The 27,591-nt window shown below is 44.4% G+C and overlaps 1 protein-coding gene across 4 annotated transcripts in view; it reads left to right on the forward strand.

The window, feature by feature from the left end:
* The window catches only part of Rnf144b (ring finger protein 144B), a 158,118-nt gene extending 138,293 nt beyond the window's left edge, over nt 1–19,825 (forward strand). For all 4 annotated transcript variants that reach the window (XM_048799838.1, XM_048799839.1, XM_015494062.2 and 1 more), the window contains 4 exons: nt 9,683–9,887; nt 11,523–11,667; nt 14,874–14,963; nt 16,122–19,825. In XM_048799838.1, the coding sequence (XP_048655795.1) occupies nt 9,683–9,887; nt 11,523–11,667; nt 14,874–14,963; nt 16,122–16,262 (581 nt within the window). In that variant the 3' untranslated portion in view covers nt 16,263–19,825. The remainder of the gene's footprint in view (nt 1–9,682; nt 9,888–11,522; nt 11,668–14,873; nt 14,964–16,121) is intronic.
* Nucleotides 19,826–27,591: the final 7,766 nt, after the last annotated feature.

Below are 27,591 nucleotides of genomic sequence, written 5' to 3' on the forward strand. Positions count from 1 at the left end.
ATCAGTTTAGTTTAATTGCATTTTAACTATCTGCAGAAGACCTTTGTTCTTTGAGATAACAGAAAGCAAATTAACTTTGGCATAATTAAAAATGCAGTGGGTCATAAAAGTTAAAACAGTTTGATTGATTTCAACTGATAATTAAATTAGCTTGGGTGTATGGTGTTTTCCACAATAATAAAAATTCATGTGTTGTCTTTTTTGGCAAAACTCATGATGGTGGAGGATGAGAGGAAAATCTCTTTTGTTAGTTGAGAGAATAGACAACAGAATAAAAATAAAAGCATATTGCATGTGTCTAAAGTTATTTGTGCCAGCTGGGAAAACCAAGGGTCTTGGATTCAGTTTTTGAAAATTGAAAACAATCATTTGGGTCAGACATGGTTGTTAGTCCCCTGACAGTTTTAATCTCCCAGAATGTTTCTGTTTCCCGATAATTGTCAGAACACAGAAGTAGAAAACAGTTTTAAATAGCATCTCCAGCCTTTTGCATAATTTACACGAATAAGCACAGTCTTAAGATCAAATAGCCCTGGGTCTTTACCTCAGTAATCAATTCTCCTTTCTATAAGTAAACTGCAGTTCAAGTCTGTGAATTTGTCTGTCTCTGATATAATTATGTCACAGTTAATCGCTTCTAAATCATGGTTCACATTAAAATTTCAAGGGTCACTGTTTTGGGGAGCTGCTTTTCAGGTATCTGGATTCTCATTTTCTGGATTTTTTTAAATTTTCCCCCTCTCAAAGCTCCATGATGTTTTCATCACTGCAGATGCAGAAGAAATTAATTGAATATGTATCAGTTCACTTTCTTCTAACTTTGGGTTAAAAATTAGAAGGAGGAAGAGGCTAAATCTTCAGCTGTTGGGATCATTGTGCATTTGGTTTACATAATTATCGTGTTTCCTAAGCTAAAAGCCAGCAGGTAGAATTGAATGGCCGAATAGTAAAGAACTTCTCCCCTGGGCTCTCTTAATGTCACATCCCTGTCAGGTCATTGGTCAGGAGAGAGGAGGAAGCTGCAGGTCTTCCTCGGTGACAGTGGTTTGACCACCACCTGGTATCTGTCAGTTTGCTCCTTTTTGGCTTAAGTCCCCGGCAGTCCAGCCAGAGGCCAGGGCTGCCAAAGCCACACTTTTTTCTTTGTCACTAATCTGGCCTCTAGGCCTCAAGCTTGCATATGCTCTGCTGCAGGAGATGATGTAGGCCCCTCTGCATGCGTGCGCTCCACACCCAGGGATCCAACCTACTGTGGATTGAAAATATTTTCTAAGAGACTTATCCCATACAGACTTGTCTTCTTATCATTATTTCCTAAATGACACAGTGTAACGACAACTTACATAGCATTTACTTTGTGTTAGGGGTTATAAGTAATCTGGAGATAACTTAAAGTATGTGGCAGGGAATTCATAGGGTGTATGCAGTACTATGCCATTTTATATAAGGGACTTGAGCACAATTTTGTTATCTGCAGAGGTCCTGGAACCAACAGCTCAGTATGCAGAGGGATGATTAAGTATATATCAAGCAAATATGCTCTTAATGGCATGTTGGAATTAAAATAAAAATTTAAAAGAAAAAAAGCTCTTTTACTTTCTGTTGACTTTTGCTTTTAGCTGAGCTATAGGGTATCTGAAGGACAGGTACCTTGCCATGCCCAGATTCCTTTTCTATGGAATATAGGTGTGGAGTATTCCGGGTTCCTGTTCCTTTGGGGAGGCTCTTCTCCAAGAGTGGCCCCTCTCTCCCTGGGTGATGCCTCTGTTTTCCAGAAACATCTGTCTGCAGGACTAAACAGCTTGGAACCTTGATGTCCAAGCTGCCGTTACCTTTGGTTACCACAGGGAATTGCTCTATGATCCTATTTCTTACACTTCTCTTATAGTGCTTCATCATTTATTCAGGAAATAGTGTCCCAGGCATCTGGCTAAGTCAGAGGTTCTCAGCTAGGGCTGCATTTGTCTTCTGCAGGGCATTTAGTAACATCTGAAGACATTTTGCTTCTTATGATGGGGAGTGGAATGCTGCTGGCATCTGGTGGATTGAGGTCAGGGGTCCATCTAATACAAGGATGTCCTCTGCCACTAAGAATTCTCTGCCAGTGCTGCTGCTGTTAAGAAGCCCTGTCCCAGACGAGGTGGAAACAGTGATTAGCAACATAATATTTCTTGCCCTAAAGGATTCTGATCTGCATGGGCAGGGGCTAGATAATAAATAATATGTACCACTTATATAAATAAAGAAAGGTCAGGGGAAGGAGATGGGTGGGTAGGATATTTTAGATAGGATTTTATGGGACACCTCTCTGAGGAGGTGATATCTGAGTGGAGACTTGTTTTGAACTGCATAAGCCACGTGACCACCCGTGGGAGTTACCTCTCAGGCAGATGCAGAGTAAACGAAAAGGCCCCTAGAGGGGAACAGCTTGGCTCCTCACAAGAGGAGGCACTGAACATTGTCCACTTTGGAATATATATATATACATATGTGTGTGTGTGTGTGTGTGTGTGTGTGTGCAGTGAAAACTAAGGTCTGAATATATATATATACATATGTGTGTATACATAAATTTATTTATAAAGTATTTTTAGTTGCCACTGGACCTTTATTTATTTATATGCAGTACTGAGAATCAAACCCAGTGCCTCACACATGCTAGGCAAGCACTCTACCACTGAGCCACCCCAGCCCCCACTTTGGAGTGTATTTTGAAGGTAGACCTGTCCCAAGCTTTCCCTAGTAGAGAGAGAGGGTGGAGGGGAAGTGGAGAGGTTAGGACTAGCAACATAAATTTTGGAGTCGTCAGCACAGAGGTCAGGTTGATAGCCAGAACGCTGAGCTTGTTGGGGAACACAGTGTGGATGAAGAAGTGGTGTCAGGGGCACTGGAGGTTTTGGAGGTAGGAGGTGGGGAAGAACCTGCTTGGAGAGGGCTTACCATGTTATGAGATGAGAAGGGCCAGTGGATAGCTCTTTGAAGGGGTGTTTTGTTGTTTAGAGAATCGCTGATCCAGCAGAGAGGGTTGGTACAGGAGGGAGGAAAGCTGCAGGAGCCAGGTCCTTAAGGTGCAGAGGGGTGGAGCTGGGTGCAGGATGCAGGGTTGGGCTTGCTAGGGGCAGACAGAGTTCTCCTCTCTCTCAGGAGGGCAGGGGAAAGGAGGCGGGCGTGGGGCAGTGGGCGAGTGGGCGAGTAGGCGAGTGGATCGTGAGTGTGGGTAAGAGGAGGAGCTTTATGTAATAGGAAAGTAGGGTAAACCTGGGGACATTGGACTTGGTCTTTACAAAATACCTCCCAAGTCACACAAGTTCAGAAACCTCCCACCAGGTGTTCCTAGAGCCCCAACTCTGTGCAAGTTGCTGTGCTTTTTCAAAGTATCTGTAACCCAGAAAAAGAAATAGATTTTCTTCTTGGTCCTCTCTATCTCTGGGTTCTACCTCTGCAGATTCAACCAGCCCTGGATTGAAAACATATTTTTAAAAAATTGTGTCTGTATTGAATGTGTGGAGACCTGTTTTCCTTTTCATCATTTTCTAATTAATACAGTATATCAGTTATTTATGTAGCATTTCATAGTATCAAGCATTGTAAGCAACCTGGGGATGTTTTATGATGTAATCTGGGGATGACTTAAGGTACATGGGAAGATGTACCTAGGATCTTTGCAAACGCTCTGCTATTTTAATATATGGGACTTGAACACCTGTAGATTTTGGTATCTGGCAGGGGAAGGGTATTCCAGGAACCAACCCAGGATACCGAGGCACTGCTGTACCTGGAAACCAGTGCACATACATGCCCCAACATAGAACCGACAAAACTTATTGATGCAAAATGTGCTTTCTTTTCTAACCTTTCATTTTTAAAAAATTGCTACTTTCAGCTCAATTGATTCCTCAACCCCTTGTTTGAAAAAAGCACCATGAGAAAGAATATAGATTTGTGGGTCCCCTTTCAAAGGGTTTAAAATCACATTAAAGTTGAAGATTAGGGAAAAAAATGGGAAGAATTTCACTGCTATATGCTGGGCACTGTGTTCAGTATGTGATAGACAGTGTCTTTAATCTTGACTCTCCTGTTTTATATAAGGGACATCCTGGGTTAAATGGTTGCTCTTGGAAGTGGTAAAACCACGCTTTCTCTTCTTTGTGATAGCCCTGGCTGAGTGCAATGAAAACCAAGGTCTGTTTCCACTCTGGAATTTTTTTATTTGTTTTGCTTTTGTGAAACCAGACTGCTGTATTACATGGGCAAATCTCTGCTTTTGCTTTATTTGGATGAAGTTTGTATATCTATCAGATCAGTTGCTTATTTGTGGTTCTAATCTATAGGCTTAAATGTGGCTGCTAAAAATGTGCAGTTATAAATAAGCTTCAAAAGCAGTACTGTTGACTCAGTGTCATCTGGCTGTCACAGATGTGACAATCTCAAAGATTTCTCTCCGGCAATTCTAATCAAATTAGCAATTCCCCAATTGAAAGAGTAGAAAGTGTACATTCCAGCTGAGGGGTCTCTGCCATGAATCAACAGTAGAGAAGGCAGGTAGAAAAACAAATTATGTAAGTGTTCTTTGTGCCCTCAGGCCCAGAGACACAGTGTACCTTTTCTACAAAATGCTCCTTCTACCAAAAGACCTGTGTGTGGCTATTCAGTTGCAAGGAATAAATCTCTTTAGTCCTGTCCCTATATTCCAGGAAGAGAAATTGAGTCATTTACTCCTTTGAGTATCCACTCCTCCTAACTTACTCAGCTAGGAGGACTTCCAGGAATTTGACCAGATTAGTGTTTCCCCAGGATATTTACTCTACTTTTAATGGCTTATCACAAAGAGATGCTACAACTCCTTTGGCCTGAATGTTCTGCGTAACCAGAGCGGTGTTTAAAAGCCACAGGAGAAGCTCAGGCACCCATATGAGAAAGCAAGGACTTTGCCCAGAAGCAAACCTCCCATAGCACGTGCTGCTGCACGGTGCCCAAGGGTGCTGCGCTGGGTGGGTGGGCGTCCTCTAGGCCGTGACCCGCCAGATTCCAACTGGCAGGCTTTTCTTTAATATTCATTTAAAAAGTGGGCTTCATGGTGGGAGGGGGCTCTCAGAGCAGTGATTACTTTGAATTCATAGATAACTGGTCTTTGTCTTCTCCCCTGACCCTCTGTAGAAGCAGGACGGTGTTGATCCTCTGCGGTTGACAGGAGGAGTGTAGAGTGTGTCTCATCTAATTGGTGGGTTGGAGGGTACTTGAGAGCCTGGTAGGGAGATCCAGGAACCTCTCTCTCTGTGTCTCACTCTCTCTCTCTTTTTGATACTGGGCGTGGAACCCAGGGCTTCACACATGCGTAGGAGTGTGCCGCTCTCCCAGCCAGAAGCACCTCTTTTCGCCCCTCTCTGACTCTGTGGGAGGAACAGCCTGTACTCCACCGAGCACTTCAATGGAGCGTTGCTGAGTCCAAGACTCCAGACGGATGTACTAGAAGCAGTTAATAATGGGTTGGGATATGAGACCAGAAGCAGTCTGCTCTTTAGGAGATGTGTAGGCATGTGGGTTTTACTTTAGGTACATGCTGCTGTGTATTTGCAGGATGGTCAGGAAATAGAAGTGGTGGTCAGCAAACATAGCTAAAAGAACTGTCTCCGTCCCTTCTGGGGCTCCTCGTCCTTTTGGGCTGTGTGTTCTGCTCTTCACTTTCCCTCTGTGTGCCGTGCTGTTCTGTGCTGGGTCTAGGTTTTACATTGTGTTTGCTCTTAATTTGGCCTGTGTTCCGTGGTAGACAGACTTTCTAGGAGGGGGAAAGCCAGCTCTGAGTTGTCGTACGCGCCACTTCCTAGGGTGTAAATGCTGCCACTGCAGCGGACCTCAAGCTGCCAGTGTGCTGTGCTGTGACTGAAGGTGGAGTTGGGGAGAGCCGCAGGTGGCCTCTGTGAGCCGCCTGGAGCCTTCTTCAGGAGGGGACAGCTGGTGTCCTCGCTCTGTTTCCTCTGTGTGGAGAGGTTACCCTCTCCCTTTGTACCGCCCCTACGCTGGCCTGCCGCCTGCAACTGCTTTCCTCAGGGCCTTTGTTTTTTAATCTCTGTTTCGGTGGTGCTTTAGATAAGGCAGCCAGTCTCTGTGCTCCACCTAGGCTTGTGCCATCTGCTTCGTTCAGTGATTAAGAGGGACTCATCGCACTCTCTGATTTTAAAGTTGGTGAAATGGGGAAATTTCATTGTGGATACTTGGATTAAAGATTTCCTGTACATAACTATGAAATAGTCCTTATCTCCACCCCGGAGCTGCTCACAGATACTTGTTAATAATTTCATTTTTGTTATCTTCTTGTGGGATGCACTGTCATGTATTTGAATCACTTGTTTCCCTTTTCTTTTATTTTTCTTTCTTCCTTTTCTTTTTCTTTTTGACATTGTACGTGTTTTGAACAGCTCTTTCCCTTTTCATACTGTGAAATGTTTCAGGAGGGAAGTCGCTGTTTTTCTATTTCGTAGGTCCAGGTTTTTCAATCAGCCATTTGTTGAAGGAACAGTGAAAACGAGGCAAGTCAGTTTTCAGTCATATAATCACAAGAGGTCATGCCTGAAGAAGACATTTGGAATAATCCAAGTTAAAGTGAGAGTTGAGCCCAGTGATGGTGTGAGTCCTGTAAGGAAAACGTGGGAGAACCTTGGACTAAGTCTTGGATCCCGTCCACGCATTGGAGCAAAGGAAGCAGGGCAGAGGGATAAAGAGGTTTCGTGTTGAAGTGCTTCATGTAATGTTTCATGTTTTGCTAAAGTTGATGTCTTTCCAAATGTGAGAGCCCTAGTCAAAGTGGGTAGAAGTCCATGGTCCACGACACGTCGTAGCATACTCCTAACACCAGGACTGCTGTTGGGCAGCTGTAGTGTGCTATGGACATCCTGGATGAGAGCACTAGGGGGGAGTGGAAAAATAAGTCCTACTGCGAGGCAATTCAGGATGATGTGAGTGTAATGTTATAGCCAGGCGTTTGCACAGAGTATGTCCATGCTCTTAAAACCACCAGAAGTTACTGCTTTAAATCAATAGGTAGCAGTCCATTACCATGTCAGCAACTGGAGCCCACAACTAAAATAAGAAACAGCTCTTGCCTACTAACTAAAGAGAGAAAAGCCATCTCCGTGAAGTGACTAGAGAAAAGCAATTAACAAGATGCGGATCTGTGACCCCAAATTAAGGCAGCACATAATAGAAGTAGGTTCTTTAAGAACAAATTGAACACTTGGTAAAGAAGAAAGGGGCTTTTTAGTGAAGAGGAAAAGCACAGAATAAGATTTGTGTATGTGGAGAAGAATGTGAGACACAGGGGAAATTTTTGTTATAAAAGGTAATACAGGGCTGGGAATATAGCTCGCTCAGTTGTTAGAGTGCTTGCCTTGCATGCACAAGTCCCTGGGGTCAATCCCCAGTACCACCAAAAAAAAAGGTAGATATATTCCTAGGGGATAGCTGAATTCCAGAATTATTTATGAGTTCATTGCCCAAATGCCATATTGAAAATAGTTATATAAAATCAGTTTTTCAAAAGTATATAAGTAATGTTAGTATCTTTAATATTTTTTCAAGTTAATAAACAGAGTAAAGGATTACCTCTTCTCTGTATTCCTGACCTTTATTTGAGGGTAACTGCTAATATGTTTCTTTAACATTCTTATGAAAATATTTCACTATATACATATTTTATCAATATGGCTCATTTATATTCTGCAGTCTGCTTTGTTTTCACTAAATGTATCTTAGAGGTCTTTCTGTATTGTCATATTGATTTATCTTATTTTTTCACTCTATGTACCAGTACCAAAAATTTTTTTAAAAAAATGCACCTCAGGGTGTCTCCCTGCCATTAAGTGTCGCACGACTCCGTGAGGAAGCCTCTCGTGTTCCCCTTCCCCCACCCTCTACCCGCCTTTGCACAGACTTTTATGTATCGTTGTCAGGGGAAAAATACAGAAGATCACTGTTTTCTATGGCTCTGGGTCTCCCTTGCTTTGCATGGGACTGTGTGCACCAGCTGTTCTTAACGTCCTTCATGGCAACTCATCAAAGTCTGTGATGGCCCCTTTATTGTCTGTGCTTGTCTTGTGCCACCCTGGGTACCTGAATGCTAGGCTGAGAGCAGCCAGGGGAACCTCTGCCTGGTAGCTATCAGTGATTGGCGTTCCCAGGCTGAACCGCACCCTTGCATCTGTTGAAGTGATCGCTAGAGGTGCCATCCGTCCTGACGTCCTGTGTCAGTCTGTCCATGTCTCAACTTTCCTTTTTCCCTTCTTTTCCACTGGATTTTAACAGACCTCTGACAGGGCTGGGATGTTACTCGGTGGTAAAGCACTTGCCTAGTATACGTGGCGAGACCCTGGGTTCAATTCTTAGCACTACAAACACCAAACAAAACAAATAAACAAAACCTTTGATGAATGATGAGTAGATCTGTGATGTGGAGGTCCTTACTTCTAGGTCCCACTCCAGCCTTCAGCTCCTTGGGCTTAGTGTCAGTAAAGCAATTATAGAACAGTTTGGAAGCAAAGGCCATGACCTTGGATCCCATGTATGTCACTCCTCCCTTGGTTTCCTAAAGTTTGGGGGTATTAGAGGGTCCGTCTCTCTTGGAGTCTGAGAGTCTTTGAATAGTGGGATCCCTCCTTCTGATGATATTTGTGTCAAGGGTTCATCATTCACCAGTACCATCCCCCAGAATGATCAGATGAAACTCTATATTTAAGGATGTTATTTTGAAATGAAAACTTGTAATAACAATGATAGATTGAATTATTTCATTTTCTAGGTAAGACATCAATGGAGGCAATGTTTATTGGAACATTTCACATTTACCGTCTTCCCCAATGCTGAATTTGTGAAATTACTAACTTTAAAAACTAAACTCCTACTTAAAATTTTAATGCCTTCATTTTCTTTCTGCACCACCCTTTGGATTTCTTTGCCTCATGTATACAAATTTCTAGAAATCACAAGCCTTAGGAGGTTTAAACTAGAATCTCATCAGTTTGATGTTTACCAAAAGGTGTTGGTTCAGAGGGAAAAGGGCTGTGCTGTCCCTCAAAGTGGCCTCATTTTCTGCATGGTCTGTTTCCTGAAAGGTTGTACCATACAAAGAGAACGTGGAGTCCATGATTGAAAGAAAGGAGAAACTTAGCAAGTTTTGTAGACACTCAATGGATGGTTGTTCACTTCCCACCCATCTTCTCTCCTATGGAATAGGGTACCATTCCTAGCCAGTGTTATAGGATTGGCTACCATCTATTGTCTGTAAAAGTCCCTGCTTCCTGGAACCCGTGGGTCCTTTCCACATTGTCCCCTACGAGCACGTTGGTAGAACAGCAGAAGGCCCACTGACAGGAAACCTGACTTCCTGGCTAGGCCGCAGCAGATGAGGGAAGAAATACTCTAGGGTTACAAACACTGATTAGAGAGAAGACCCTTGATTTGTTAGTAAAGGCAGTGGTACCCTATTCCATCAGTACCTACCTTGAGAAACGTGGGCAACCTCGTGGCTGGTAAGTTTAGACCCATTATGAAGACTAACCATAGAAGTCGTCCCCTTTGGTTCTATTATACTTCTGTGGGTGTATAAAAGAGGGTAAGTAAAGGGCAGAAAGCCTCCAGCTTGGATCAGGGACAGGCAGAAGAAACAGGTGTTTCTTTCTTTATGTTTTAGAAGTTCACCTGGACCCCCACCGAATATGGTGTCCTGTTGCAGACTGTCAGACAGTGTGCCCTGTTGCAGCAAGTGACCCAGGACAGCCAGTGCTGGTGGAATGCCCTTCCTGCCACCTGAAATTCTGCTCATGTTGCAAGGATGCGTGGCATGCCGGGGTCTCCTGCAGAGACAGCCATCCCATCGTCCTGCCATCCGAGCACGGGTAAGGAAGGGACTGTCTGAGATTACTCAGGGGTGTTCTCGGACACCCAATATGGGTTCCCTGGGAGAAGGGGTGATCATAATGGCATTCAGAGACTTGTTGTTTTCTTATACAATATCCCTGAGCAGTGTGTCAGAGTTGGTAAATCGGTAACAGAATAATGACAAAAGCATTTCTAAAAGGGATTTTACTTACTTGACCCAAAAGAATCTTCCAGATATGGTGAAACTAGAGCTTGTATGAATTTAGCTTTCTCTTGGGTAGAGAGGCTCCGTGCTCCAGGGTTCTCAGTAGAAGGTGTGACTTGTCCACAACCATCTGCTTGGGTCCCACATCTGGCTGCTCGTTGGGGTAGCTTGTTCTTTCTATGTGCAGAATGAGACAGATTATTTTCTTACCTGATGAAATCGCCAGCTCCTGAGGTGTGCCAATCAGAGCAGAGAGAGCCCAGCAATACAGTAACAGTCCTGAATTCTTGGGAAATATAGGAAGAGAGCTTCTCCTAGCACTTTATTCTCTGAAAAGATGGAGCCGAGATTAAGATTTTGTTATGATGAGAAGCTGTGAAATCAGCACCTTTTCGTTTGGAAGGTTTTTTGTGGCAGCAGCAGGATCCTGAGTGAGAGACCTTTATGTTGGATCTTTGCTTTGCTTGAGGCTGTGGCTGCTCTGCATTGGCAAGAACAAAATGCCAGTGTTCTGGGCCGGTTGGCATTGTCACCCTGGGCCCTCCGAGTGTGCAGACCAGTCTTCAGGAAGGGTAATGCTGCCTGGAGGTGCAGCTGTGCTCAAATCTCAGACCAGACGAGGGGAAAATAGACCTACACACACAGCAGGCACCAGCTCCTTATCCAGATTCAGGGCCCTGGCCTCCCAGGCAACGTGAAGAACTGCAGGAGAGGATGACATGAGTTCTGACAGTGTCACTTGGCATCTGAGTGTCCTTACACAGACACTCTTCCTGAATCTCTTTCCCCACTAGCAAAACAGGTATAAAAATAGAGACTGTCCCCCACACCCCTATGTAAGGCTCTTGCCTGTACCAAATCTGGTCATAGAGTGGGCAGCACTCTGTGACCGAGATGCCCCTGGGCAGGGAGGTGGTCTTGAAAAACAAGAGCCAAAATGTAACCTGGAGCTCTGGCCCCTCCCTCCCACCAGTTGGTCCCACTTCTTGTTTTCTGTGCCCCTTTAGGCTGTGAGCCTGTACTGGCCTATTCATCTAATATTTTACAGAACCCCTCTCCTCCATTTATCGAATGAGCAGATCACTAGATGGACAATGCACGCCCCATTTGGACCCTGAGCCAGTTTCTCTCTGCTGTAGCTCACTCCTCCAATTTATTATTCAGTGCACTCAGGAAATGAAATATTAATTTGACAAAGCAATGAGTTAAATCAGCTGTGGAAAGTGTAATTATATAATTGACCGAAAGCCAAAGTAAATATTCTTTCTTATTTTGAGTTATCTGAACAACTAATAATCTGTTTCTCCTATTTTTATCCCCACCATTTTTTTTTGAAAGTGGATTTTAAGCACAGGTAACTGAGAGCTCCTTCCTGACCATCTGGAGAGCTGGGAAATCAGTCGATGACCATCAGTTGAATTCAACTTTCCCTCTATTTTGTTTCTAGGGCCCTCTTTGGGACAGATGCAGAAGCCCCCATTAAGCAGTGCCCAGTGTGCCGAGTTTATATCGAACGCAACGAAGGCTGTGCCCAGATGATGTGCAAGAACTGCAAACACACATTTTGCTGGTACTGTCTGCAGAACCTGGACGTAAGTTTCCATCTGAAGAGGCCCGTCGTGTGGTCTTCCCTGCACTGTATCTGCACCACAGCCTCTGTCCACAGCTGCTCCTTTAAAAAGGTTGAATGTTGAGCCTATGTTGTCCTGAAAAAGGTCTTTATTTTTCTTAATGAGACTTCCTGAGCCTGCCACATTGTTTTTCTTCTTCTTCCTTTTTTTTTTTTTTTTGTTTTGTTTTTTTTTTGGCTGTGCTGGGGATCAAACCCAGGCCCTTGTGTATGCCAGGCAGGCACTCCACCTTTGAGCTATACCAGCCACTCCCCTCCTACCTGAGACTACTGTAAACCCTTTCTTTAGCTTCCGTAGCTTTTAAAAAAAAAGCTTCTGTTTTAGCGGCATTTCTTTCTTGCTTTCTGACCATTTTCTCACTCTAGTTTGTGGGGGCCTATTAGTGTATCAGTTTTTTATTGCTGTTGTAACAAATTATCATAAATTTTGTGGCTCAGGACAACACAAGTGCATTATTTTGTATTTCTGTACATAAGAAGTCCAACTCAGATCTTACTGGGTTATAATCAAGGTTGCAGAGGAGAATCGTTTCCTTTCCCTTTCTACCTTCTAGAGGATGCCTACATTGCAAGGCGATGATCCCCTTTCTCCATCTTCAAAGCCAGTAACAGCACATCTCTCTGCTCCTCATTCCATAGTTGCTGTGCCCTCTGACCACAGCTGGACGATTCTCTGCCTTTGAAGACCTGTGTGATTAGATTGGGCTCATTTGTATTATTCTGGATCGTCTCCTCCACCTCAAGGTCCTTGATTCAATCACACTTGCCAAGGCCTGTTAGCCATTTACGATAATATAGTCACAGATTCTGTGGCTCAGGCTATGGGTGTCTTTGGGGACACTTGTTCTGTCTTCTATAATTAGATTATTTTCCTCTGTTTGAATTCAAGGAAAACAAGAGTCCGGATCAATGGCACCTCTTAACTGGCTCTTGTTCAGCGGCGCGGCAGCAGTATTGGTGGTGTTTTGTCCGTGTTCCTTTCTGGCTCTGGGGACTTGCCTCGTCACGGTTTCCTCTTGCCATTCATGTAGCCTGTCTTCTCAGCTCCAGCTGCAGTGCCTTCAGCCTTGTGCCAAGGTGCCTGGTCACCTCAGAGTTGACAGTCTTACTCTGATTCTAGTCTTTTAGAGTTGGGGCAGCACAGAATGTCTGTAGATTTTCCCTCCGTGGGCAGTTTGGACCTATAATATGAGACCAAATCAATTCAAGCCTCCATCATGGTTGGGTGGCCATTCTTTTCTCAGCTCTCGGTTTTGTTGCTTGGTTTGCTTTAATTCAACAGGCAATTTCTCTCTGTGAGTGAGAGTGCAGGTAAGAGGGCCGCAGTGTGTGGGTGTTTAGCCACAGTGTGGCTGGGTTCAGTCCCCAAGGCGGCTGGGCCCAGGAGACTCTCTTCAGGAGTCAAGACTCTCAGGAACTAAATGTGTGCTCCAGATCTCTGTCCCGAGGCCGAGAGACGCTGTGGGATGTGTGGAGAACACTGTGTTCTGTCACGATGCCGCTGGTCCTCGAGATGAAATGGGACAGATGTTAAATGGCTGAGCACACAGATTTTAAGTGTTGAAGCGTCTTTTTTGCCACTGTGTTCTGAGATCCATTTGCTCTGTTTGGGCCCAAGGCATTGGCTTGTAGGTAACTGTTTTCTCCAGGCAACTCCCCTGGGTCACATGACGGTGTTGATGTCTGTGTGTGTGAACGTTGAGAGGCTGGGGCTGGGAGAAGGGGCACTGAGTCTGTCTGCCCCAGAGATTTTGTGTGAACTGGGGCAGGCACTGAGTTTTTTCCTGCCTTGACCTTCATCCCTGCAGTTTCAGAGGCTGAAATGTTATTTTTTTCGAGGGTGAGAGGGTGTTGCTCCAGGGATTGAACTCAGGGGCATTGACCACTGAGCCACCTTCCCAGCCCTACTTTGTATTTTATTTGGAGACAGAGTCTCACTGAGCTGCTTAGTGCCTCGCTGCTGCTGAGGCTGGCTTTGAACTCACGCTCCTCCTGCCTCAGCCTTTCCAGCTGCTGAGATTGCAGGCGTCTGGCACTGCGCCTGGCTGAAATGATAACAGTCTGCTTGGGAATCCTGTTCCCATGGGTGGCCTCAGAGACTCCCCCCTTTGGTTTATCTCTCCTCTATGCTGGGGCTTGAACTTCCTCTCTCTACTCCTTCCATGTCCACCTGTGCCACCCTGCGCCATGTCAAACCAGACTTTCCTCTAGCCTGCCCTCTGCTTCTCTCCAGCCTGGTCGCCCCTTGCTGCTGGCCTGTACTCACCCCAGGCAGGGCAGTGTGCAGGGCAGTGTGCAGGGCAGTGTGCTCACATTGCCGTGCCCACACACTGATTGGGTTCTTTCCAGGGTTTTGAGTGACTTCTTCTTGGTAGAGCCCAGTGGAGACTTCAGATTGCACGTCCAATACCTAGGCCGCCTCCGCTGCAGCTACCATCCCCACTGGCTCCCTCCTCCTCTTCTGGCCGAGTCCTGGTCCCCTTCCAGGCTCTTCCTTGATCCATTGTTCAGGGTGTGATCGGCAGCATCTTGCTCTCAGTGGTGCTCTCCCTGGGCACACTCATTCACATCCGTGATTCCTTTCACCCCATGGACTCAGATGCCCAGGTCCCCCCGCCCAAGCCAGATCTCTGGACTGAGCTGCCCTTTGGACAGTCCTACCTGGATGTCTCCCCTGTCTGCAGGTTCAGCATCGTGTGCAAACCATGATTATCGTCCTTCCCCTGAAGCATCTCTGCGTTATCAGATTTCATGTCTTCTTCAACCCCTTGTCTGTGGCTGTGTCTCCTGCTGCCCCCTCTAGTTGAAACCTCTTCTCCTTCTGGCATTCTCCAGGGCATTTCCCTCTCCTGGTTTGGGGCAGCGTCCTTTGAGCTGCCTCAATCCTGGCCCTTCCATTCCATCTCTGCCTCTGCTAATGCTCTCGATGACCTTCCCAAGGTCATTGACCAAGTCATCCCACTTTTTTTGTAGAGCCAATCGAGAGTCTCATTGACCACGATCTCTTTTCACTGGGTGCTTTACAAAACTACCTTGATGAGTGAAAGATGGCAGGCTGGGAGTTCCTAGAGGAGGGTCTTCATGTCACCTGGTGATTGGTGTGGTTGATGTCCTCCTCTCTCTCAATTTGAACTGCATGTTCCTGAAACCTCTCCCTTTGTTTTACAGAATGACATTTTCCTCAGACACTATGACAAAGGACCATGCAGGAATAAGCTGGGCCACTCAAGAGCCTCAGTGATGTGGAACCGCACACAGGTAGTCTGACCTTGAAAGGATGTGACAGAAACCAGGCTGGTGAAGGCTTAGGGGGCCGGCCTCTTTGTCCCCTACGCTATTCCTTCCTTACCCATGCTGGCCTGGGAGGGGCTGGGGGGTTCTGGGGCAGGGAGAGGCCAAGGTGGGGGCAGCTGCCTGACGATAATTCATGAGCCAGACAGGCTCCGTGAGGACACGTGAAGGGGCCGAGGCACCAGAGAGCCCCACAGTCCCAGAGCCCTACAGAACACGGGCAGATGTTCTGGAACACGGGAGAGGTCCTTCCTAAGACCCTGTGGGCACATTAGCTATCAAAGGCCGCGCTCTAAAGTCGTGCTCTCCCTGCTAGGACTTAGGTCCTTCTGTGCAGGCCACCGTGTGTTCAGTGGAGGTTCCAAGGGAGCCATGGTTCATTTTCATAGTTTTTATATTTATCAAAGCCTTTGCTCCTTTTGGTGGAGTTGATGCTAGTATCCTGCTGATCATTATTAACTCCACTCTGAGACCATTGGGGAAACTCAGGTAGAGAACAAGCTGATGCCTATAGTTCACAGATCTGTTGAGCTTGCAGTGAACTCTGGTTAGTATTCAAGGGTTTGTCCTCCCCCTGGACTTGGTCCATTTTATCTTTTTAGTTTATGTCCAGCTCAGACCATTGCTGAACACTGGCTGAAGTTCCCATAAATGTAACTATCTCTTGTGCCTGAGATGATGTCTTAGTCTTAGGCTACTATAACAAATGTTCATAGGCTAGGTGACTTAAACAACAAAAATTTACTTCTCACAGTTTTGGAGTCTGGGAAGTCTAAGCTCTGGGTGCCAACATGGTCAGATTCTGGTGAGGGTTCTCTTCCTGACTCACAGATGGCCACATTCTTGCCATGTCCTCACATGACACACACAGAGAGGGAGATAAGAAGAAGCAAGTTCTGTGGTCTCTCTTCTTATAAGGACACTACTCCCATCATGAGAGTTCCACCTAATTGGCACCCAGAAGCCCCATCACCAAGTATTATCACCCTGGGGATTAGAGTATCAATGTGCAAATTTGGAGTTGGGGGGACACAAGCTTTCAGTCCGTAGGAAATGGTGCAGTTGGAATAACTACACACGTAAGAAAACTTAAGTGCTGACGTCAGCTTTCTTTTAAACTTCCAGGTGGTGGGAATTCTGGTGGGATTGGGCATCATCGCCTTGGTGACGTCACCACTGTTACTTCTGGCCTCCCCATGCATAATCTGCTGTGTCTGCAAGTCCTGTCGGGGCAAGAAGAAAAACCACGACCCCTCTACAACCTAAGAAGATCTCTGCGTGCACGTGCCACAATCGTCTGGGTTACCTGAGACAGCACAGCGCTAAAGCCCCACTTAGTGATCTTGCCTCCTTCCCCTCACCAAACTTTGGAAGTGCCTCTGCGTCCAGACTTTGAACTTGCCTTCCAGCCTCGGCATCAGAAGAGGCTGAGTCCTGGGTGCAAGTGTTCCAGTGTAACCAGAGCTGCCGCCGCCGCCCCAGGCTGTGCCCGCAGAGCATGTGGGGAGCTTTGGGGTTGCTCGGGAGGAACTAACAAACCATTTTATCATCTGGACGATCCCACTGGACTGTTCATCTTCCAGCCAAATCCAAGGAGGCTGAGCGAACGTTTAATATAATAAACGTGTTGTCGCGGTTGGCAACATTCATGCTAACTGAGAAGAAGAGTCTGCTCTGTTTGATTTGAGCACCATGAGAAACGGGGAAACCCGTTGTAGGAGGGGAAGGCTCAGACTGCCTGTGAGAGATTCTCCTAAGAGCTACAAAGCAGGCTGCTTATCTGAGCAGCTGATAGTTGTGCCTCTGCCCGTTACTGGGTGTGCTGTTCCCAGCGTTCCCACAGTGACTTGGCAGAAACACAATGGGTTTCTCTTCGTGTGATCTCAGCTTCAAGCAGTGGAGACTGCTGTGCAGAGGGAGTTGGCCCTTCCCAGTGAAAGGGTTGCAGCCCGAAAAACAACACGGTCTAATTTAGTGTCTCTCCTTTGGCAAATGTTACTTTCCTAAGGTGACCAGCTTGTCTCTCACAGCCAGTAGCTGTGGTCTGAGGGATTGGTTCATATGAAATAGGGGTAGAGTGGTAGAGGCTCAGAACATTCATCACAGATGACAAGGACCTTCCCCGGGCTCTGTGTTCACACACTCAACAGATCTGGGCTTGGGTCTGAAAGTACACGACAGAGTCCATATGTCCCCCTAGAAGCCCTGTGGCTTGCAGGCTATCTGGAATTTCTATCCACTGGGCACACATTATATGCTAAATAGTAGAAACAAATATTTCCCTAAAAGCCATTCTCTCGTCCTAGAACTAAAATGGCTCATTATCCATCAACCTAAAGAATTTTTGCACAGTATATAGATGTAGATGTGGGTTGCAAGTTCATGACTTACCCAAGGGGATAGACCCAGAAAGATGACTCTTTTTTTTTAAACACAGTACTCAGTTCAAATCATACCATGTCTATAAAAACATGCATTGATAACCAAGAGATTTACCTATTTTCCAACGATTCAGAGCAGCTCTCTTCTCTGAATAATTTAGTATTTCTCTATCTGCAGCTGTGAAGACATCTGAATACTTTCTGTGTGTACAAGGCACCGATAAGACAACAACAAGATATGTAAGAAACAAAATGGGAACGCTATTATATATCTGAAAGAGATTTATATCACCTCATTGTGACTTACTTTTCCCATTACACCATTAGTCAGACTTGCATAAATGGGCCTTGAAAGACAAAAACATTCTCTCCAGTGACAGGATTATATTATTGCCATCAGCAGCGCAGCCTGGTGGTTCACAAGAGCTGTGCTAAATGTTAACTGAGACCTCTCCCCAAAGCCAGGGACGCCACACTGGGAAAAATCAGGGCCCGTCAGATTTTCTGAGGTAACTAGGTTATTAAATTGCTGCTATCCTGGACCCCTGATTAAAGTTGATGCTTTTTCTATGTGACGGAATGTATCCTAAGTGGGGATGTGTATATTTAAGGAATTTTAAGTCACACATACATGTTGATATCTGATATACCTAGAGCACATTCATGGGTCATGTCCTTTTTTATTAGTGTATACTAATTATACAGAATAGTGGGTTCCCTTGTATCATGTTTGCATATGCATTAACATGGGGTTTGATCATTTGTCTTGTACTTTTTCATTTATAGTTTGAACTCTGGGAAAACTTTTGAATGGCAGCCACCCCGAATAATTTTTAATCATTAATCAGAAATTTCTCAATAGTGACTTTGAATCTTTTAATACTTCAGGAAAAAAAAAAAACTCCATCAGTGTATCTCATGTTGTTATAAATATAAATGTACATATATTTGAATAGTTATTTGCTTTGTTTTACACATAGACTACTTCCTCATTATAGGTAAAGGGCATTTGTAACTGCTCAGGGGATCATAGGAACCCAACTGAAACTGGATTTTTGTACCAAGTTGTACCAAGTTTGTACCAGTTGTGGCAATGCACACCTCCGTTAGTAACCTCTCTGAGCTTGGTTCACAGAGATTCTCCAAACAGGGGCAGATTTCAAGTAACCCGAGTGCTGTGTTCTTATGAATTTGTAGTAAAGGTAGAAGAAAATGTCTATGCTATTTCCTTGGCAAAATTAAAGGGATTTGTCTTCTTACAGACATTTTATAACAGAATTAGCTACTTTTTTTTTTTCCTCTGCCAGGGCTAGGGAAGGGGGGGTGGGGGTGGGGGTGTTTGTTAAACTGATTTTAAATAAATGGATTTAATATTTTTTAATGTTGTAAAGTGCCTGAAAAAAATGGTGACTGAAAATGCGTGTGAGTCGTCAGAATCCACAGGAACAGGTGGGTAGTTTGAACCCACACGTGTCTCTGGTATGACCAAGGGCACAGAGCAAGCCAAGCCAGAGACCTCGTTTACACAGGAGAGAGCTGATGGCCTTGGTATGGGAAGCTGATGCTTTCCTGTCTGGTAATCGGCCAGGACAGAGTATATACAGCTTGTCCCCTTCTTCTTTCAGCTCTGTCTTACTTACCCTGGTGATTCTGTTTTAGGAAAAACGCCTGCATCTACATAAGATGTTTGGATGTTGTGACAAAGATCTCCTTGTGTTTGGAGTAGTGCAGTCCATTTGAAATAGAATTCCAAAAATCCTCCACCAAATTGCAATCTGGTGTAATAAGCCACCATCCAGAAATGCCACCAGCTATTACGACACACCATCTAGCTGTTGTTGCCCCTTCTAGGAATTTTTTTTCTTGTTATTGGGTAGGGAGGAGGAGGAAAGCTGACTGAAAGCCAGTGTTAGAATCTTAGGCATCCTATTTGTTCATGCCCCGGGTATTTGCTTTGGACTTGAAATCTGTACTTTGAAAGCAGCCTTTGAAAAACAAATAATTCGCAGTGTGAGTTTTCTTGGAGCCTGCATCACACAAATCTTATCTATCCAGGTTTGAAAATCTACGTGTGTTTATTTCAATGTAAATCGCTGGGAACCCTAAGTTTTCTCTGAAAATTATTCAGAATCTAAATATGTATTTCCGTATCCTTCCCTACTCAGTGCTCCTGAACGATCTCTCTTTCTGTTCATGAATAGATGCCTTTATGTGCGTAGAATAAGTGTCTGTGTGCAGCTTTAAGGACAATTTCAGAAATGCCTTAGGTGACTGACATTTGATAAAGCCGCCAGAATTGATACCTCTAGGCTATTATATCTCCTGTCGATTCAAGACCCAGAAAGTTTGTTATGTGCTTTAAAAATTGTATTATATTTTTCCAGTTCTTTGGGAGGAAAATAACTGTTTTAGTTTCTCTGACCCCAATAAATGTGAGCAGGAAATCAAGTGTGTTAACCTGTGTTGTGCTGGATGATTCTAGACGTTCAGTTTTATCCTCTGAGAACCAACCAAATCACTGTCAAACCTAGGATCAGAATTTGCAAGAAGTACCAGAATGTGCAACCCCATCCACGGAAATGAGTCTCGCCACTTTGCTGCTTAAAAGAAAGGGAGGCGAGTGTAATGGCTTCACTTGTTGCAGACTTTCTTATTCGGGGAGGGAAGGGGTCCCACACTTCCAGTGCACAGGAATTGATCATTATTTAGAAAGAGAACTAAGGGTATTATGTCTTTAATCATTCTGATTCAAAATAAAATGCTGCCTGGTGTCAAAGTCACTGGTCTTACGAATAAATCAGGGTGGGACTGAGGTCAAGGTGAGTTCCATCCTTCCAAAAGCCTGTCAGAAGCCTGTGTTTCCTTGTTAAGAGTTTTAAAGGAAGGACTTACATGGGTGTGGGAGGGCCACTTCCCTGGGATCAGTATTCAAGGCAGACCTGGTCTTGGGTTGAGTGCCAGAAGCTGGGGAACAGCTAGAACTTGTGTTTCTCTCAAACTGAAAGCTCACTGTGCTGGAGTTATTGCCTTTTCATTGGATAGAAGAGTGCCCTAAAAGGGTACCTGAGCTCAAGGGTCTACAGTTGACCCGTAATTCAGATTTCATTGTCATTGTTTTGGAGAAATCAATAAGATCGTATAAAAAACACTTTGGGGTTATGGTTTCTTAATTTTCTTAATCATCTCCTAGAATGTCAACAGTATTTCATTTTCAAAGCGTGCTGTTTGCCGAGCCTGAATTTGCATTCCCAAAGAAATATTGAATGAACTATTTTATATAGCAGTGATTTTTAATCAATGCCCCAACCAGCAAACTCATTGCGATGTAAATTATGAATCTAGTGAAGCTGGAGGAGAATTATAATTAGGTTTTTCTGTAATTCAATTATTTTAATTTGTTAGATAATAAATCTGTTTTTTTCTGTAGACCCTAAAGATTATATCCAACTCTACAGCATGAGAAAGAAATGCATTTCTTCAAATAATTTGTAAATAGCAATTATAATGTTTTATTTATAAATTTTTGTATAAACTATTTAAAGAATTTTTGAGAATAATCCTGTCAGATAATGAAGCAGATGTTAGATCCATTGCACAGAGAAAGCGATGGTTCAGGGGTTAACGTTTTGCCAAGGGTCATACTGCTGATGGGGGGGCAGCCAGAAGAGCAGAGGACCCCTAGAAAGCACTTCAGTGTCCATCACCTATATCAGTAATGTCAAGCCCGTCTCCACACACAGGTCTGTGAGTTCTGAGGGAATGAACACCCCCCCTCAATTATCTGCCCCAATGGAGGTATAGGTAGGAATCCTTTCTATTTCAAATCATCATTGAGAATGTGTGCTTCGGGGTGTGTGACAGTATGCCAGGGCAGACAGGACCCCCTGAGTACAACCCCCATCACCCCTGTGGCTCAGCTAGGGGATGAGGATGATTCACTAGAGAAATAACAAGGCCCTGCGAGTCTGACTTCCCAATATCAGAAGCACAACAGCCGGCGAATCCGTGAACTTCAGAAGGCAACGTGCCCATCTTTCCCCAGTGAAGTGTGTTCCCACGGTGCCTTTTGATGTTTCCAATCCAGACTCAAAGCCATTGTCGACCAGGTCCAAAGCCTGTCTTAGTAACTTCTCCATTTGGACTCAAACGTGTACTTGTGGCCTATCATTAAATAAATCAAAGGGCTGTTTTGAAAGCTAGAGATGGGGCTCTGGATAATGAACTTGCTGGATGCATTTATGATGTGTGTGAACAAGCTGTGCTTTGAATTCCATTTTCTGCCTTTGTGACTCTCAATTTTATCAGGATCCCATTTATTCTCTTTTGTCTTTTTAGAATGCTAAAGCCAAAATCCAGGCTTTTTGATGAGGAGGAAATCAGACTCATATTAGACATTTATCTTGTACTTCCTTAATGACCTGGCATGATTTGAAGTGGTGTATTTTCTCTTGGGGCTGAGTGGACAGGTGGTTAACATTGATACTATTGGACATGTTTGAATAAAATGGACAGATGGACTTTCTTCCCCCATGCCCCTTCCTGGTACTGAGGATTGAACCCAGGGCCTGGTGCAGGTATCTAATTTTGGTTTTCTGGAAGTAAATTATGAGACTTCTGACTCTGGATTAGCCAGTGCTTACATTTTGAACCCAGGCCAATATGTTTACCTAAAAAGCAAATAAATTTAAAAATCCACATACAGCCCTGCCTTGTGTACCCTGAGTTCCAGCCTGGTCCTGGGACTTCAGCACCACAGCGGCACGTGAACAGGTGTTGGGAGAGGGCTGGCAAATCTGGCATCACCTCAGGTACAGAACAAGGTGCAGGGTTGTCTTCTGACCTCCCTGTTCTCTGCCACTCCAGGTGATGCACAGTTGGAAGCAGATGCCCAGACTTGCAGTGGGCTGGTTTCTGATCCAGGCCTGGCTCTGGTCTGGGCTGGGGTGCAGTCCAGTCATTTTGCATAGTGAGATTTCATCCCTCCTTCAGGTCAAGTCGGGAGGTTTGGATGAAATCCCGAGTGTCAAAGTGTGTCCAAGTGTTTGTTAGGGAGATGAGAGGAGTGGGAGCCGTTGTGTTGTGTGGACCTGTGGCTGCCAGTGTGGCGAGTTTCCAGCCAGTGTCCCCAAAGGAGATGAGAGGTGGAAACTGGAGGCTTGAAATACTGTTCAAGCTTAAGAATGTTCGTGGAGGGAGGTACAACACCCTCAAGTAAATGTTTTGTCTTTATAGTTTAAAAAAATTCCTTTATGTCACTTTTTCACAAAGAAATATTTCACAAAATAAAGCTCTCTAATTTTATGCTTGATTAAAATGAAGCAGATATGTGGAAAAATATAGAATTGATATCAACACAATGATCTTTGGAGGGAAAGTTTATTTGCTGTGAAAGCTTGCATTTACACAGTGCCTCGTGCTGTGCAGAGTACTTTCAAACATGTCTCCTTTTGTTCTTCTGGTTACTCTAGAAGGTAGATATTAATATACCTGCCCCTGCCCCTAATTCACAGATGGGAGACAAGACTCAGGGCTTAGGTGATGTGGCACAAGGTCATAGAGCAGGTCGGTGCCAAAGCTAGAATTTGACCTTACATCTTGCAAAAACCAGTCCAGGACCTCTTAGTATTGTTTAAAAATTTTAAAATCAACTTACAACGGTGCCATTGTTGATTTCAATTTCTCTAGGTCAGGAATCTGCTGGGTGTAACTGGGATCTCTGCTGGGAGTCTCCCTGAGCAAGATCCTCTCTCAGCTCACATGGGAGAATTCAGTTCTTCCGCGTCCACTCGGCCACCCCATCTTCAGGCCCGCCAGGCTCACCAAGTGACTTCCTCTTCTGACACACCCCTGACCTTCAACATTTCACATTTTTCGATGGCTAGGAGAGCACACTTACTTTTCTTGTTTTCTAAAGGCATTTTAAGAGTTTCCCTGCCCTGTGAAGGCACCCAGTCCTCACAGTTGACAGAATCAGCTTGACAAAAGCCACAAACTCAGGGAAGAACCTGACGTCCGACAAGGAACTTTTGATTAAAAGTTGCTGGAGCAGCCAAGGCGTCAGCAGCCCTGGGAAGTCTGCTTCGTCTTTTTGTCTTTACGTGGGATGGATTTTCCCAAATGGATTTAGGAAACCTGGTTGCATCTTCCTAACAAAACTTTAGAAGACTGGTTAGAATCTGGTGCTGGATTCAGGAAGGACAAGTCCTTTCCCAAGCTGACCCTCCAAGGTGCAGGACGGCCTTTCCACTCAATCCCACCAATAAAGTAGACAGATTTGGGTTAATCAGTCACTGCCTTGGCCCAAAGTCAAGGTCATCACCTCTTTCCCCCTTGTCCGCCAGGGCAGAAATATAAACTCTGGACAGGTACTTCAGATGTTTTGAGCCAGAAGAGCCATTTTTCTGATTTGAAATAGACAATGGGGGGAATGAAGGGCGAAAACTTCGCTCGTCCTTTGTAGCCTTGGACAATTTACAATTTCTCTTGACTTCAGTTTCTTCATCTAGAAAATTAGGAATTATTATCTAGGTTCAGTACGAATCTAACATTTTGACTAAGATGGACCCCAAAACTCTCCAGTCCCCATTGTGAGCCCCACCATATGCATGGAAGCAGGTGGTAGCACAAGGGAAATTCTCCTTATTAAACAAGGAACTAAATCACGAATAACTCCAGAAGCAGGTGAAATATATTACCAATTTACTTAAAATGAACAAATTCAAAGAACAATGGTTGAACTTCATGGTTTGTCCACAGCTCATGGGGGCTGAAAAGACCAACAAAAGTTGTTTGGGAAATTTCTAAGATATGTTCCTGCTAGTAACTGCATTAAAAATACCAGACCTCAGTGTTCTTATTTGGAACACATCACAGACTATTCAGTCTCAGTTGCTTGTGACTGATCACCTTTTCTCTATATTTCCAATATACATTGAATATTCTGGAACTGAATTAAATTTATGGTACATATGTACATGTGTTAATGAACAGCATATATATATGTATACACACACACACATATACACACATATATATAATATAGGTACAAAATGTGTGTATGTACAAGAGTATGTGTGCGTGCCTGTGAATCAGTGGAAGAGAGGCTGGTGTGCTGGGAGCCATTAGCCAAGTAGGTATGACAATTTCCTTGCCAGCGTACCCCATGTTGCTTAGTGGAAGGACTCGTGGAAATAGGACATTTTGCAGTGACATTGCATGTAGGTGACCTTGCTCAAGGACCAGGGCGGATCCGGGTTTAGGGTGTTCCCGGTTTATAATCCGGGTTTAGGGCGTTCCCGGTTTAGATTCCAGGTTTAAGGTTATTCCTGCTGGGAATAGGGCGTATCCTGCTGCCTGAGTTCTCCTTGAGTTCTCACGGGATTCAGACAGTATTTTGCGGGAGACAGAAGCCCAGTGGAGGTGGATTTGGGCAGAGAACGTGGATTTCCCCAGAACGTGTTTGTAGACGGCTGGTGTGAGTTCGGGAATAAAGAGTTGCTGTTTGAATCTACAAGCTGTGTGGTGGCTCGTGATTGTGTGCCCAGCCAGACTGCGGCATTTGTGCCCAGCCAGACTGCGGCACTGGTGGATGTATAGGCACATACATTCAGAATCAAAGAAATTTTTATTCAGGCATAAATAAATTTCACATTCAAAAATAGAATACAAAATGAATTTTGGATTTCAAAAACACTGAGTTAAGAAATAAGAGTTAAGGGGCTGGGACTGTGGCTCAGCGGCAGAGCGCTCATTTAGCACGGGCGGGACCCGGGTTCGATCCTCAGGCATTGTGTTGTGTCCATCTACACCTAAAAAATAAATATTTTTTAAAAAAGAAATAAGAGTTAAATACAAAAAGAATGCTTTTGGGAACATCTTGATTTTTGAATTGACAAGGGCTTATTTTTGGATATTGCTTGAAACCTATAATAAGCTGCTCCCAGAGATGAGTGTACTCACTGGCGACAAAGTGTTCCCACTTAGGCTTTTTAACAGCAGAGTCGTTTTAAGAGTAGTCATACTAGAGGCCCATGCTTCATGTTAGTAGCTAATGCTACAAATGTTTCATAACCAAGCAAGTAAAACCAAGACCTGAAAGAAAATCTTCAGGTGTAATTTGTTACTGCTTTGATGAAAACAGAAATGTGTATTGATTGCAACTTAAAATGAAAGGATGAGAAAATGGAAATGATTGTGTCTTTTCCTCATGATCTATAAGGTATTTCCCAAACATTGCCACAAAAATGTCCTCAACGGGAGTAAGAACTTGTATTTATCACCAGAAGGGACAAAAGATGACCCGCAAGCATTGTCCCATGATGGCTCAGGGATAGCTACTGGTTCGACATCTCCCGTCTTAGCTTTCAATTTCATTGTTTTTTTTTTTAAATTCATTTGAAAGTGACAATCTGCTTCTTTTATTTCATTTTAAAGATGATATTCTAAGTTACTGAAGTAAAAGCAACTTTGTAAAGATGTTTCATCTTCAACCTGGTATCCTCCCAGCCTGGTGCAGCCGTGGGTCCACAGGCATGTGTTTGAGAGGCAGAAGGCTATGGCTGGCCGAGAAGGTGCGTCCTCAAGGTGGCCATGCACCTGTTTAGCACACAGAGCACCTTCTTTATAGTCGCAGATGGGTGGCATTTAGCTGCCGAGAGGAGCAGTCAGGTTTGGAGAAAGGACTACTGAGAGGTGAGTGACTGTGTGGGTCCTGCCTGGTCAGTGGTGGCATAGACAGGTGGCACAGACAGGTGAGGGGCATAGATGGAATGAAGAGGAGGGCGGACTTTTCTTTAGGGAGGCAGTACTGCATCAAGTCCTTGGACGATTATTAGGACTGTGATCAGCAAGGGCATCATAGAAGAGACATAAGAAGAGGAAGGTGGCTTGTGACTGATGCACATTTAGCTGAAATAAACCAGAACAGAGCACTGTGGGGCGGAGGAGAGTGAGGGATGAAGGAAGAGGCAGCCTTAAGTGCCAGGGTGCTGAGTTGGTGTTTTGTTTTGTTTTTGTAATGGAGATTCATTTAAGGGTTCCGAGCTTGGGAGGTGATATATGAAAGCCACATTTTAGCAGTTGATCTGACAGCAGTGTGTCAGCTAAGTTGTAAGGGGGAAGACTGCCAGTAGCGCGGCTAATTAAGGTACTACTGCATCTTTTAATGGGGACTCGGTCCAGAGGACAAGTGTCTACAGAGGAGTGTCCACAGGAAATGCAAAAGAAAAAAAAAAAAGGAAAAGGAAAGAAAAGAAAAATTTTATACAAGACAAATAAAACAACAAACCCAAAGCATTTTGCATTGGGGTAATCCTATCATCCACAGAAGTTCTGCTTTAAGAAGTTTTCCGTGATATTGTTTTCTTCCTCGAGCACTTGACTGTATCATTGAATCTTAAAATCTCCACACAATAGCTGTCCATCTTAATCCAAGCCAGCTTAGAATGGGTTTTGATAAGATGAGGCTTACTCATAGGACTCACCCTGAAATCATTTTTGGAACAAAGCAGGGAATAAATAAAATTGCTCACAGGACATGATGAAGGAGCAGCTGAGAGAATAAGACCTGAGTGGGAGACGGATTTGTACTTGGTTTTGTGATTTCAGTTAATTATGAAGGCAGGGGTCGGAGGAGAGGTTCTTATATTAATGAACTCATTTGTGTTCAAGAAATGGTTTCAACCCAACTGCTTTCTCCTCTTCTGGGAAGAACCAGGGGCACTGAAATATAGAACTAGCTGCACAAAGACAGGAAATGGAGCAAGTTCTGAAAATGGCCCTTGTTGTTTTCACTGACTTGCAAAGGAATTCCCTGGGACAATACGTGAGGTGTGTCTTTCCTCTGAGCCACCATGCTGTCCCTTCAGAGGATGAACAGGTGCCGTCTGATGTTATGAACTCCCTTCTTGGGCGGGAAGGACTGAAACTGGCACCATCCTGAGCTCATTGGTGACGAGGCCATCCTTAGTAGAATATTCTTTTGCCCTGGCCCATGGCACCCATTTGTGTATCTGACGGGGTAGCTGATGGAGCCCTGCTTGATAGTACCAAGGGCAAGAGCCTAGGAACACTGCATCCCGCCCAGAATGGCCTTGGATAATCAATACCATCAGGAGGGAGGGAGGAGAAAAGAAAAAAGGGAAAGGGAAGCCAGTTTATGATCAGAAACCAACATGGTCTTCGCACTCACCAACTCTAGGAGGAGAGCTCAGCCC

Source organism: Marmota marmota, unplaced genomic scaffold, assembly GCF_001458135.2.
Source record: "Marmota marmota marmota unplaced genomic scaffold, marMar, whole genome shotgun sequence".
NCBI lineage: Eukaryota > Metazoa > Chordata > Mammalia > Rodentia > Sciuridae > Marmota > Marmota marmota.